The 15606-nt window shown below is 37.0% G+C and overlaps 1 protein-coding gene across 2 annotated transcripts in view; it reads left to right on the top strand.

The window, feature by feature from the left end:
- Positions 1–15606, top strand: part of Dennd5b (DENN domain containing 5B) — a 175023-nt gene that overhangs the window by 68430 nt on the left and 90987 nt on the right. For both annotated transcript variants that reach the window (XM_076854263.1, XM_076854262.1), the window contains one exon: positions 7723–8389. In XM_076854263.1, coding sequence (XP_076710378.1) covers positions 7723–8389 — 667 coding nt within the window. The remainder of the gene's footprint in view (positions 1–7722; positions 8390–15606) is intronic.

Raw genomic sequence — 15606 nt, 5'->3', positions numbered from 1 at the left:
TTTGCACAAATCATTGAATGCTCAAATCATTTATTAAATGAAGAAATGCTTGCTTGTTTATAATACTTCTGTTTCTTATTCTTGTCTGTTCGGGTACAAAATCATCTCTTAAGCAATAGTAGTTAAGTGCTTTTTCTTCTCCCTGTAACATCTTGAACACATTCCACTGTAGCACTGATCATAATGTTTTGTAATTGTTGGTTTGTATGTCTGTTTTTCCTACTAGAATGTGAGCTCTCTGAAGGAAGGGATTATTTTTATGGTTTCTTTAATTAGTTGCCAAAGTCGACGTAATGCATGGAATAAAATAAATGTTTAATAAACGAGAGAAGAGACAAAAAGAAAGGAGGGGGAGGGATAAAGGAAGGCAAACTGACCAGCTCTTCTGAATAATTTTTTTTTTATTTGAATAATGAGGGAGAGACCATGGAGCCTGAGAACTGTAGAATATGGAAAAGTGAATTGTAAAACTCTGGCCAACAATAAAAGAGGGGGGGGGGAGGAAAATGGAAAAAGAATAAATAAATAATTAATTTTAAAAATTCTAGCCAAACTGCCTAAAAGGGTCCAGAGAGATGAAGATATTTGTTCACTCTAACTGGGACAGGTTCAGACAGCATTGTTATCATATTTTGGCTAAAGTTATTTAGTTAAATGCGGCAATCTGGTCATAATATTACAACTCTAATTTTTAGTTATTTTATTGTGGAAAGGTGAGATGAGATATTATTAGTAATAGCAATATTAAGGGATAACAATAGATTATTAAAATACAATGGTAGGTTCTGGTACATACCTGAAATCCAGCTGTTTGAGAGACTAAAGCAAGAGGATTGCAAGTTTGAGGACAGCCATAGGCACTGAGAAAGCAGCTGGGCATGGTGGCATATGCCTGTAATCCCCGTGACTTGGATGGCTGAGATAGGAGAATTGCAAGTTCAAGCCCTGTCTCAGTAGCTTAGCAAGGCCTAAGCAACTTAATGAGACCCTGTCTCAAAATATAAAATGAAAAGGACAAGGGATGTAGCTCAGTGGTAAAGCACCCCTTGGTTCAATTCCCAATACTCCAAAATAATAAAAATGAGAAAGCAATAATATTTTTGAATTCATGGTTTCCAGATTAGAAATATACCTTATTTTTCTTATTTGTAGGAAGAGCATTTAAGAAAAAAATTACATCTATTATTTGCAGCATAGAAAATCTTTCTTCACTTTGCATACAACCTTTGGCAAGCTTTTCTTGTAAATGCTTGAATATGTGCTCAAGAAACCTACAAACCTTTAAGGGAATATTTGGCAACTGTTCAAAAAACAGTGTGAACTGTGATTTTGTGGTTTACTATGTTCAGAAAAACCTATCAACAAAAGTAAATTTTTTTTTTTAACATTTATTCTTAAGTTTTAGGTGGACACAGTATCTTTATTTTACATTTATGTGGTGCTGAGTACCGAACCCAGTGCCTCATGCATGCTAGGTGAGCACTCTACCACTGAGCCACAACCCCAGCCCCCAAAAAAGTAAATCTTTATGTTGATTTTGGAAGTCTCTGTATAGTTTACTAAAAAGAGAACTTCAGGCTAAATCAAGAGATGAACTAAATCTGGGTTCTGTACCCAAGATTTTTTGTTTGTTTGTTTTCTTTCTCATTCTTTCGTTCATTCAGCAAATACTGATTGATGTGCCATGCACTATGCTAAACAACTTGAAGTAACCTGGAGCAATAGTAATTCACATCATCCCTTCTATAATCTTTATTGACTATAGTAAATGTGTCACATGAGTTCATTTATACTACCAGCACAGTAATTCATTGCTTATTGTTATAATAAAAACAGCTTTAAATTGAATGCAGGGTCTTGAAAGGATCCTGCCATGTGCAGCCTTTCATTATACAGTTATTTCCCAAGATTAGGAATAAGCAGTTTTCCGTTTAGCAAATCCAGGTATTCATCAGGTTTATCTAAGTCTATGTCTTTTTGGGGGCATGTGGGGTGTAGGGTACCAGGGATTGAACTCAGGGGCTCTCAACCATTGAGCCACATCCCCAGCCCTATTTTGTGTTTTATTTAGAGACAGGGTCTCACTGAGTTGCTTAGTGCCTCGCTGTTGCTGAGGCTGGCTTTGAACTCATGATCCTCCTAGCTCAGCCTCCTGAGCTGCTGGGATTACAAGCATATACTACCCTGCCTGGTTTAAGTTTATATCTTACTCTATGCAGATATACATAGTACTTTAGTTCTTGTTAATATATATTAAAAAAATTAACTAAATCTACCTTAGTTCTCTCCTAGTCTTATATTCAGTGATGTGAAACATAAAGACATTTTCACTAGTATACTGATGCTGTTCCTGAACCTAAGTCTGCCTGCTCACCCTTCAAAAGCCAATACTTATGAGATGAGAGTTAATATGGAGGAAATCAGTTTGTTTAAGGACTGACCCAGAGAAAATTGGTGGAGTCTATCATCTTGGGAAAGTCAGGTACACAAAGAGCTTTTATAGGGTGGGAAAAGAAGGAGAGTGGGCAGGCAGAGTGTATTGAATGGGGTCTTTGTAATTCAGGGCATGTGTCTATGTCCCACTCTCCCCCACCTCTTGGGCTGAAACTTTGCAGTCAGTCTTAACCTCCTGGGGCTAGTTTTTACAGTTTTTTAGACAAACATATTACTTTTCTGCAAGTAAACCTCATAGCAGTTTAATACTTTGTATTGGTTGATGCACAGGACTAGAATAAAGAGGGGCATTACACATTCTGACATCTGAAGGGCATCAGATGTTGGGTTCTATAAACCTACAAAAAGTTTATTTACTAATTAACATCTTAATCATTTAGGTGAGGCTTTTCTTTAGAATTTAGAATGACAAGTAAAGGGAGGGGAAGTAAAATTAACTCTGCCAAGTACAGCTCCCAGCAGCGTAGCCACTGTTATAATGTTTAGCGTCATAGTTTTTTTCCTTTTGTTTTCATCAATCACCATTTATTTTGGCCCCAAATAATATATTGTTCAATGCATGTTACACTTGAATATTTAAGGTTTCTGAAATAAAGTACCAGCCCTTGAGTAGTTTACAACCTAGAGATGAAATAAAATTAGAGCTAATAATGCATATCTCTATATTGCCCAAGTATATAGTGATGCGAGGCTTTAATTGCTTCTCTATACAAAAAGGACTTTTTAGAGAAGTAGCATTCTGATAGCATTTAAAGGATGAGAAAAACACCATTTTTTAATAGAAAGGTAGAGGAAGGCTTTTCTAAAGCAATGTTTATTTAGACTTCAAGGAAGTAAAGGAACATTTTGATTATCTGTTGATTCATTAAAAAACAAAACAAAACCCATGCTTGTATTACTCACTGGCTTAAAACAAGGGATGGCAATTTTTTTCCATATGGGATCAGATAGTAAATGTTTGAGGTCTTGTGGGCATACAGATTCGGTCACAATTATTCAGCTCTGTTGTTGGGTAATAGATAAACATTTATTGACAATATATAAATGAAGAGTGTGACTTGTTTGAAGTGAAATTTTATTTACCAAACTGGTGGCAGGAGCCGGGCATGGTGGCACATGCCTATAATCCCAGCAGCTCCGGAGGCTGAGACAGGAGGATCACAAGTTCAAAGCCAGCCTCAGCAATTTAGTAAGGCGCTGAGTGACTCTGTGAAACCCTGTCTCTAAGTAAAATACAGAATAGGGCTTGGGGGTGTGACTCAGTGGTTGAGTGCCCCTGAGTTCAATCCCCAGTACCCCACCCCACCACCCCACCCCCACCAAAAAAAAAAAAAACTGGTGGCAGATTGGATTTAACATAAAAACTGTGATTATTGGCCCTTGATTTAAAACAACAGAATAATTACTTTGCTTACAAATGTGTGATTTGGATAGATTTTGGCAGGGCTGCCCCTGTTCTCTTCTCAGCATGCACTAGAGAGGTTTGAAGCCTAAAGATTAAAATCAGATATAGCCTTACTCATAGCTTGGGCTGAAACATTGCAGTCAACCTTGACCTCCTGGGGCTAGTTTTTACAGTTTTTTAGACAAACATATTACTTGTGTCTCTATGGTCTCTCCAGTTGGTTTTGACAGCATGGAAGCTTCAGGTTAGCCAGATTTATATATTATTTCAGGGCTTCCAAGATGTTTGACCAGCAAGAGAGGTAGAAGCTGTATTGCCACTTTTAGGCTTGCTTCAAAAGTCACTTGGTTACTTGTCACTGCTGTTGCATTTTACTTTATTAGGTCAGGGTTTGGGCAAACATGTCTTCCTGTCCAAATCTATCCATCTATTTTTATTAACATAATTGTATTAGAAAAGTCATACTTATTCCTGTATGTGTTATCATGACTGTTTTCTTGCGACAGTGCTAGGGTTGAGTTGTTAGGACAATACTGTGGTCCGCAGAGCCTAAAAATATTTATCTGACTATTTGTGGGAACAGTTTGTTACTCTCTGATGTGAGCACTTTCAGCAGCCTACCCAGGTTCAAGGAGACGGGTAGACTCTACCCCTCAATGGGAGGATGGCAAAGTACTGGAAGAGTGCGTGGAACTAGAAATATTGTTTGAACCATTTTTACAAAATAGCCTGCCACAGGGAGTAAGCCATTTGTACACCTACAGGAAGTCATTTCCAGGTGACAGAACAGATTTTGACAGGAGCATGCTAGTCCTGTTCACAGAAAGGCAGCATGTCAGTGTTGCTGGAGAAGAGTGGGTAAAGAATAGTGGAAGATGAGGGCAGACTATTGCTGGAGCCAGGCCATAGGGCCCTACTATAGTAAGGACTTTGGCTTTTATTGAGGTAAGAGTCCATTGAGAGTTTTAAGAAGAGTGACAAAATCTGACATTTTTATGGATCATGTTGATTGCTCTATGGGGAATAGATTATGGGGAACAAGGACAAAAGCAAGGAGAATGGTTAGCAGGATATCATAGTCATCCAGGCAAGAGAAGAAGATGGAGTAGAGAGTTAAGAGTAAAGAGAGAGGGCTGGGGATGTGGCTCTAGCGGTAGAGCGCTCGTCTGGCATGCGTGCGGCCCGGGTTCGATCCTCAGCACCCCATACACATACAAAGATGTTGTGTCCGCTGAAAACTAGAAAATAAATAAATACTAAAAAATTCTCTCTCTCTCTTTCTCTGTCCCACTCTCTCTTTAAAAAAAAAATAGTAAAGAGAGAAGTAAGTAGTCTCTGAATATATGTTTGAATGTACATTTCATAATATTTGCTCATGGATTGGATAACTGAATGAGAAGGAAAGAGAGAGGTAAAAGATTACTCCAAGGTTTTTATACTAGGCAAAGTAGATGGATGGATGGAGATATGGGGGGAACAGGCTTGGAGGAACAAATCAGGCTTTCAGTTTTGGCCATGGTAAATTAGACATCTTGATGGAAATAGTGAAGTAATTATTTAGTTAAGAGTAAAGTTCAGCTGGGCACTATTGTACACACCTATAGTCCCAGCAACTCAGGAGACAAGAGGATGGCAATTACAAGGCCAGTTTGGACAACTCAGTGAGACATTATCTCAAAAAATAAAAAGAGCTAGGGATATGTAGCTCAGTGATAGAGTGCCCCTTTTCAATCGCAGTACCACGAAAGAAAAGAAAACCAAGATGTGGTGATATAAATTGACGACTTGGCTTCAGAGCCTAGAGATTTTAGGAAAAAAGGCTGGCCCATGATTTCAAGTGGTTATGAGGAGCAGTCAATACACCCACCCATCTTCATGCTCAGTGAAAATTTGTTTTATTAATCCTGTCCATTAAGATTTTTTTTTTTTTTAAAGCAGTGGTAACCCAGAAATTTTAATACGAAACTCTACAAAACAAATTCAAATGGAATGCACCTGAGGAAAGGAGGGAAGCTGTTCCCTGTTTCTCCTCTGACCTCTCACTATTTCCTAGACACTGAAGCATTGTCCTTTCCTTCTTGGACCCCTTTGAAAACCATTGCCTTTCAGTGCTGGGAGATGGATATTCTCAGATTTATCACATTCTAGGCTCCTCCTGCTAAAAATCCTTCAAAGGCTACCATTGTCTTCAAATTTCTAATAGGGGTCACCAAGGCCTTCCGGGAAGGCCCCGGATTATTTCTCTTGCTTTCTTATCACTTCCCCCCACCTTGCATTCTGTGCTCCACCCACACTGACCTGGTTTCACTTCCTCAATCCATTTGTTCTTCCTTCTTGGCTTTTCACCTATTGTTCCTTTGCTTAGAATCATATTCATCTGACCAGCACCTATTATACCCATCCTCAGGTTTCAATTTGGACTTCATTTTTATGTGATAGCTTTCTTTTTTTCCTAATATGCTTTCCTGCTATCTTTTTCTAAATCAGCCTGCATTTATCTTATCTTTGCACTTTGCATACTTCGTGATTTATGATTTTCTTTTTTTTTTTTTTACATTCATCTTTCATTCTATGGTCCCTAGAAGCAGGGACCATGTCTTTCTCACCATTGTAGGTCAGCACGGGGTCTCGTTTCCAAAGGCACTTAATAAACATTGACAATATGAAGGATGTATAACTTTTAAGGTGAATTGTGCTTTCTTGGTAATGCAGGAATTTGGGAGAATGTCTAGATTTTGCACCAGATTGTTTATTAAATTGGAGGTAAAATAGAAAAATGTAATAATGTATGATAAAATTATCTCAATGCAAAAAGTAGATTGCAATACAAAAGTAGAAATACATAAAACAAATAAGATTATTTTTGAATATGATTGAATTACAAGTTCTTATTTCTTTAGTATATTTCTAATTTTCTGTAATTTATTTGAAATATTTTAAAGAATTTAGTATCTCATGCCTTTTAAGCATCAAAATGCATGAGATGCTAAATATAGAATCTTTAGCTTCTTGGGTAATTTTGTTCCCAAGTTTGAGTTAATTTTGCTAGTTCTCAAGACCTAGAACGTCAATCTCTACTACAAATAATCAAAAATGTCTTGTTTCTTCCCTTCTGTGTCAGTATCAAAACGTTTTCATTTTCTGTTTATTTTTTTCTAAGATAAAGTATCATATTGGGCTGGGGTTGTGGCTCAGCGGTAGAACGCTCGCCTCGCACATGCAAGACCCTGGGTTCGATCCTCAGTACCACATACAAAAATAAACAAGTGAAATAAAGGTGTTGTGTTCAACTACAACTAAAAAAATAATTTTTTTTTTTAAAAAGTATCATGTTGTTCAAAAAAAGCAAAGATGGTATTGTTTTTTTAAACTTTTTCCCCATTTATCAAATGAGCCTTCACTTGTTTCCCTTTTCCTTTGAAGCATCATATTGCTACAAAATGGTACTTAAATATTTGTAAAGTGTTTTGCATACTCCATCTTCAGTTTATTGATGTAGCAACTGTAAAAGTAACTGAGGTTCAGAGAAGTTACATGACTTGTTCAAGGTTACAAGCTTGGTTAGAGGTTTCTGGGACCAAAAGATCTTCTCAATCTTAATAAAACCCCCTCCTTATAGTACCCACACAATGATTATTTTTCTGATATATGCATGTATATATTCCTTTTAAAAATACCTTTATCTACATGTAAGTGAGCTTACAATGTATTTCTAATATAAGGCTATTGCTAAAGTTAAAGCTAGATTAAAAACCTGTCCTTTTGAATTCTGTACTGTTAAAAAAAAAAAGCCAAACCTTTTTTTCAGGTTTGAAGTTGTTTGTATGCTGTATTCTGATGCTTTCTCCCCATTTCCTTTACAGTTATGCATGCCTAAAGGGCTATCATTCAGAACCCAAACTGAAAGTAAAGACCCTCAGTTTCACTCATTTATAATTACCCGGGAAGATGGTTCTCGCACCTACGGTTTTGTTCTCACTTTTTATGAAGAAGTTACAAGTAAGCAAATCTGCACAGCAATGCAGACACTCTACCAGATGCACAATGCTGAGCAGTACAGCAGTGTTTATGCTTCATCCTCATGCAGCATGGACTCACTGGCAAGCAGCATTGATGAGGGCGATACAACTTCCCTTTTGAAACTCCAGCGATACAACTCCTATGATATCAACAGAGATACCCTGTATGTTTCAAAAAGTATATGCTTGATCACACCACTACCTTTTATGCAGGCCTGCAAGAAATTCCTCATCCAACTTTACAAGGCAGTTACCTCACAGCAGCCACCACCCTTGCCGCTTGAGAGCTACATCCATAATATTCTTTATGAAGTACCTCTTCCACCTCCAGGGAGATCACTGAAATTTTATGGTGTTTATGAACCTGTCATCTGTCAGAGGCCTGGGACCAATGAGCTCCCCCTCTCTGACTACCCTCTTCATGAGGCTTTTGAGCTCTTGGGATTAGAGAACCTGGTACAGGTATTTACCTGTGTTCTTTTAGAAATGCAGATCCTTCTCTACTCACAAGGTAGGTGTTATTTTCCCAAAACAAGTATTTACATCCTCAAATACTGGATTTCCTTGAGCTATATTGCTAGAACCATGTAATTAATAGGAGTTTTTTCTGTTTTGTGTAAAAGGAACTGGTATGGATGGAACCAATAACTACATGTTGTTTCTCTTTGAGTTGGCAGTGCTATAGAGAAAAACAGGAAAGAGTACAATAATATTACCTAGACCAGTTTGGACATATTTAATTTTTAATGGAAATAGCCCTTTTTTCCTGATAATATATAATCCTCATTAAAGAAACATTCATTCTTTTCATGAAAGTGAAGAAAACCAGTTACTCTGAGGAGGGATATAGAGACTTCCCATTTTTTACAAATCAGTAAAGGTTCAGATGAAAATTCAGCTGACATTGGAAAGAAATAAATGAAATTGATGACCCTGAAGTGTCTTGAAGCAGTCAACTTTGGAACTTTGCCTGTGGGAACATTTCACTTGAGAGAAGAAGAGAAGTTGAAACAGACATGAAACATGAAACAGACAAGACTTTCCCAGTTTAACTAATAGTTCTGCCAGAGGGTGTGTGTGTGTTTGTTATCATTGTGATATCTTTTATTCATACATTTCCCTACACACTTGAAAACTAACAAACTGGGTTTTATTTTTCCAGTACATTAACATTTACTAATGTTGAGCTTAGACAAAGATACCAGTTCCCATTTGAATATGAATTTACAGAAGAAATAGAGATGTCATGTCTTAAGGGGTAGTGAATTGAAGAAAATTATAAAATAGTACCTGTACCTTGATGGATCCTTTGAAAAATGTGGCATAAATATTTGGGTTAGCATTTTGCTAACTTGTATTTAGGCTGGCAGAATTCTAGTGCAATCTCCTGACTGCTGCTGTCAGGCTTATTTTACCACTTTTCTTTTTTTATTTTTCTATTTTAAATTATAAGTGAGGCTGAGCCAAGTTAGCTATATTTGTACTTTCCCATCTTGTGTGTATGTTGACACTATTTGTGTGTTGACAACCCTTCACAAGGTTGTGTTTTCTTCCAGTTTATCCTACGTAATGTTCTTTGATAATATGTTCTAGTGTCTCAGTTTTTGTTGACAGGAAGTTCTTCTCTGATAGCCAGTCTAAATTTATTTTCTTTCTTCTTGCTCTCACTTTTTTAGTGCTCGTCATTACTTCTAAATTACCTACTAGGAACTGAAAATTTTAACTTTAAGTAACTCCTCTTCCTAACATTTTTCCCTGAAGAAGGTAGAGTTGAAGAGTCACATCATGTAGTATTCAAATTTTGGAGTATTTCAATTTTTAGATTTTTGAATTAGGAATGCCCAACCTATATTGGTTTTAGAAGTCATAACAATCCTGTGTTCAAATTCTGCCCTATCCTTTAGTAACTATAATGATGGGCAAGTTACTTAATTTTCCTAAGTGTCAGTACCCTTATTTTTATGAGGATAACAGGACCCACCCTGTCCCACTGATTTATTGTGAAGGTTAAATAAGAAAACCTGTACAAAGCGCTTGGAATATGAAGTGGCACTAAATGGAAGAGAAGCTGATATTACTGTAGTTATTATTAGTTTAATGTAATCTTCTGTAAATTATGCTTATCTTAAGTTGTGGAGATCCAACATATTACTTAATTTTTAAACTACAGCTTTTAAAAAATTATATAGTCAAGACATTTGTTTGATCTGGGGTCTTGCTAAGGGTAGAGCACTTGCCTGGTATGTGCAAGGCTCTGGATTTGATCCCTAGCACCATACACAGAGTCAAAAGGCTTTTGTTCCAGGATTAAGAGCCTGACAGGACTGGGGTTGTAGCTCAGTGTGTGTGAGGCACTGGGTTCAAGCCTTAGCACCACATAAAATTAATTAAAGGTATTGTGTCCATCTACAACTAAAGAGCCTAATAAATGGGCTGGGAGTATAACTCAGTGATAAGAGTGCTTGGCTAGCATATGTGAAGCCTTGGGTGATGTGATGTGATGTCCTCACCACCAAGGAGTGGAAAAATACTAATAAATGTTCTTTTATCCTGTGTACTGTGCTTTTTTTTTTTTTTTAAGAAAATTTGCCATTATGATACTTCCTTTGTTAAATAGCACTTTATTTTTCACTTGCTTATCTGAACTGAGCCTCCATCTTTCTACTCTGATTTGCTTGTCCCATTTGTTTTAAGGAATCTGTTGAAGTTTTAGTTGATTAATACTACCAATTAATTTTAGTTGTAAATGAAGAAGAATGAGTATTTATGGGCATGTTTTTGTACTCTGAGTAGTTTTTGGTAATTTGGTCTGGTCTTTTGCTGAGAATATAAGAGACTGAATCCTGAAATAATAGAACTAGATTTTTTTTCTTTTTTTGTGTGAGATGGGATCTTGCTAAGTTGCCCAGTCTAGTCTCGAACTTGTGATTCCCCCATGTCAGCTTCCTGAGTACCTGAGAATTTAAGTATGCACCATCATGTTCAGCTCTTAGAACTATATTTTTTCCCCTATGTGCATACAGTAAATGCAGGGATGGGGTGCAGATACAATGATTAACTAAAATCACTTGATATCAGGAATTGTGCTAAAGAAATGCATGTACATATGGGGGTTTTCCCCTACATTTAATCCTCTTAAAATTAGATAGTACTGTAATCCATGTTTTGTTAATGAGGAAATTGAGTCTCAGGAAAGTTAAGTAATCTGTTTAAGATCATATAGCAAATAAGCAATGCGGTGGCACCAAGAATTGGGCTTGGATCAGTTTTTGTCCAAGTACTTAACCACCACATTAATTGTATTGCGCACTGCATTTCGCCTTTCTTTACCTGTTATCAATATTTATATTTAAATTATGAACTCATTTTTTGGCTCAGTTATAAAGGTGTTGTGCTAAATACTTGCAAAATATGAAATGAAAGCTATGTGTAAAAGCAAGTTTTAACATTGACAATCTCTCTCCCATTAGAGAAAGACATTCCATTTAAATACATGAGATGAAAGAATCATTATATTGATTTGTGCTCTGGTCCCTTCTTTCACTCTTCCTGACTCTGTGTAAGGGGATTAAAGAACATTTTATACTTCATTTCTTATTCACTGATAAATCTAGGCCATAAAATTTTTTTAAAAAATTTCAAGTACTGAACAATTCATGAAAACCCAAAGTGTATCAGAGTAGATGGTTTTCAGTGATGAAAATGTCACTCTAAACTGATTTGAAATTCTGGTCTACAGCAACACTTTTGCCGGGCTCAGTGGTGCACGCCTATAATCCCAATGGCTCAGGAGGCTGAGGCAGGAGGATCGTGAGTTCAAAGCCAGCCTCGGCAACTTAGTAAGGCCCTAAGCATCTCAACGAGACCCTGTCTCTAAATAAAATATAAAAAAGAGCTGGGGATGCGGCTCAGTGGTTAAGGGCTTCTGGGTTCAATCCACAGTGCAAAAAAAAAAACAAAAACAAAACAAAAAACAGCACTTTCTTCTATAGCCTGGAAATATGTGGAGCTAGGACAGTGGAAAGAACAGAGTATGATTCTCTTTTCAAAGAATAATGGAAGAATTAAATATGGGGAATTTAAAACATCATTGTGTAACTTTCTTTCTCCTTTATTTTTTAACTGGAGATTGAACCCAGGGGCATTACTACTGAGCTACATCCACAGACCTTTTTATTTTGAGACAGGATCTCACTAATTTGCTGAGGCTGGCTTCCAACTTTTGATCTTCCTGCCTCAGTCTCCCAGGTCACTGGGATTACAGATGAGCACCATCATGCCTGACTAGTGGTCTGACTTCCAATACCTATAATTAAAGCCTTAGGAATATTTAGGGGCCTTGCCTACCTCCTTTGGCTCTTCACAAAGGAAGTTAACAGTTCCACACTGCATGCCTGTGTGTGTTTGTTATGCTTTACTCCCTCTGCCCCTAAATTTCCCCTCACTTTTGTAAATTGTGTGTGAATTAAAAACCTTGTCAGAAAGTAGAAGCTAGTTTCAGTTTTCTTGAAGAAATTGTGAGGCTGCTAATCCCAAATTGCTAGTCATGCTCAAGTGGACAACATATCTTATTGGTTGTAGAATTTATAAATCATAAAAGCAATTCTGATACTTTGATGGCAGAGAGTAAGTTTCTGTGACCTGGATTCTAAAAGTAGTACAATTTGACCAGCCAATATTTTAACACTATTTTTTGTGATGAATGTAATCTTAATTATTCGTGACACTTTTTAAACAGTAAGGAAGACTTTATTTGGGTCAGTTGAAAAAGGCATATGGGACTACCCCACATAGGCCTCCCTTTAATAGTCCAATTTTCCATTGCCCCTCTACCTGACCGTATGACCAGGTCATTGGCTCCTGCCCATGAGTGGGTAAAAATCTAGACACAGGAACTTTTACCATTGTCAACTCTCTCATCACTGCTGAAAAAACAGTATGCAAGTCAGCCCACTAAGCTGATTTGTTTGGAGTGATGGCCTTCCAAACAGGATGTTGTCCGTTCACCTTGGAATTATCATCCATAAATCAAGCAGCTCCTTTTGGTTAGTCAAGTGGTGTTTATAGGGTACCATTCAAGTGACTGTAGAACCTGGCAGTGTCTCTCACAGTTCTAGTTTATCCCTAGGGGATAAGAGGTCCCCTCCTTCATGGGAATATTCTTGCATTCCCCATGTAATAAGATCCAGAATAAACTATTTCCATTTCACTTTAGAACTGTTCTAAGTAAAGCCTTCCACAGCAAATTGAATAAGGCTTTTCAGACAATTCAGTTTTTCAACAGTAATATTACTTGAGGTGCCCATTAATAGGAACTTCCTTAACTGCAGCATTTGACCTGGATAATGGACATATTCTGTGGGCAGCTATTCTGATTATTATAAAGCCAATCTCACAGGGCTGTCATATAAAACCTATCAAATGCTTCATCTGAGGTATTCCACTTGGCATTTACAAGAGGAGTCAAGCAGTCTCCCCAGGTAAACAGAACTCATAGTGACTTTTATCCAGTCTGTGAGCCTGGCTGTTCCCTCAAGAATAACTTGGGTATCTGGATCATAAATCCCCATGTGTGATTGTTCTATAGTGAGCCTGTGAGTCTTATGTCAACTATGAAAGTCCAAGTATGTTCTTCCTGTCTATAGCTCTTAAAAACAAAGATACTGTCCCTAAATTAGTCACTATTATAAAAGTTCTTCAGGAAACTGGTGATAGTGATACACAAAATGAGAGAAAACTTGATTCACACTGTATCCCCTGGTTTCAGTAGTTTCTTTTCTTTCATTCTGTGTTTTGTTTGTTTTTCGTTTATTTGTTTTGGTACCAGGGATTGAACTCAGGGGCACTCGACCACTGAGCCACATCCCCAGCTCTATTTTGTATTTTATTAGGAGACAGAGTCTCACTGAGTTGCTTAATGCCTTGCTTTTGCTGATGCTGGCTTTGAACTCAAGATCCTCCTGCCTCAGGCTCTTGAGCCACTGGGATTGCACGTGTGTACCACCACGCCCAGCAGTAGTTTCTTATTTTGCCCTTCCCTTAGAAGACCACCTTTTTGGTGATCAGAAGTCTTAGAGGTACTCTGTTGTTTCTATATTATTCTTCCATTCAAAAGTAGCTTTGGAGCTAATGGTCATTATCAGACTGACTTGAAATTTGAAGTTCATCCATTGTTAAGATCTTGATTTCATTTTAGTTCTTACATACAACATAACCAAGGAATTTTGTGTTTTACTTTTTTCTTACTGGCTTATGTTTCCTTAACTATCCAGTGGATCAACTCCATAGGAGTTGGACACATGTCTAAATTCTGAATGTAAACTTTTATGTTTGGTCACTGATCCTAGAACATTTGTGATTTCTAGGTAGGTAACCATATGCCTACCTAGAAATCAAAGGTTCCCCTCCTTTTATTCCTCTTCCTAAACCATATGTTTCTAAGAGTCTGGATCATGCTAGAAATTGCATGTTTTCTAACACCAAATGAAGAAGTGTTTTCTGAAACCAAATGAGAGGTTTTTTCCCTCCCTGACACACACGAGTTCTGATGCTATCTGGGTACTCAACAACCCAGTTCAGTTCTAACACTAATGAGAGATAATTTCAAACTCCACGAGTTTAAGAGTTAGTCCTACAAGACTTCCCTCACTTCTGATTCTAGCCCCAAACGGAGTGCCTGGACTCACATTTCTTTCCAGCTGACTACAAATTTAGGAATTTCTGCCACCTAGATTGAATAACTTTCTAGAATGATTCCCAGAACTCAAGAAAACACTTTACTCACAAATACAAACTTAACTGTTTTGCTATGAAGAATACAACTCAAGAATAGCCAAATGGAAGTGATGCACAGGAGAAAGCATAGGGGTTAGGGTAGAGATTCAATGGCTTCTTCAAGTATGTTACCTCACCTCAATATGTTTACCAGCCTGGAAGTCCCCCTATTTCTTATTTGTAAAAATTAATTTTGTGTATATTTAAGGTATACACATAATATATGGAGTACAGATAAATAGTAAAAAGGATATTATAAGGAAGCAAATTAACATATGCATCATCTCACATAGTTACTCATTTGTGTGTGGGGAGTGAGGGACAGGAGCAGCTAAAATTTACTTATCTAGTATGAATCCCAAATGTAGTATAGTTTTATTACCTATAGTCCTCATTTCTAGAAGGACTATACATTTCTAGACTTATTTCTTCTTCAGTAAAGTTTTGATCAATTGTCTTCTCTTAGGATATTTTTCTTAAGCTTTCAACCAACTAGCATAAAGTCTTAATATGTTTACTTATTTTCCTTTACTTATTTATTTATCTATCTATCTATTTATTTATTTATTTTTAGATGTTGATGGACTTTATTGGATTCATTTATTTGTATTTGGTGCTGAGAATTGAATCCAGGGCCTCACACATGCTAGTCAAGTGCTCTTACCACTGAGCCACAAACTCCAGCCCTCCTTATTTTCTCAATCATTGCTATATCTGTCCCTCTTTCCATTCCTAATACTATTTATGTGTGCCTACTTTTCCCCCAATTATTTTTACCCAAAATGTGTCAATTTGATTATTCTTTTCCAAGAAACAGCCTTTATCTTCATTGGTACTCCATATTGTATCTTTTTTTTTTTTTTCTGTTTTACTAATTTCTGGTTTTATTTTTATTCTCCCTTCTACTTCCTTTGGACTCATTAAACACCTTTTTCATCCCCTCACCACTATGAG

The sequence above is a fragment of the Callospermophilus lateralis genome, chromosome 4, assembly GCF_048772815.1.
Source record: "Callospermophilus lateralis isolate mCalLat2 chromosome 4, mCalLat2.hap1, whole genome shotgun sequence".
Taxonomy (NCBI): Eukaryota; Metazoa; Chordata; class Mammalia; order Rodentia; family Sciuridae; genus Callospermophilus; species Callospermophilus lateralis.
Note: the sequence above shows the minus strand (reverse complement) of the source record. Positions and strands in the feature narration are given on the sequence as shown.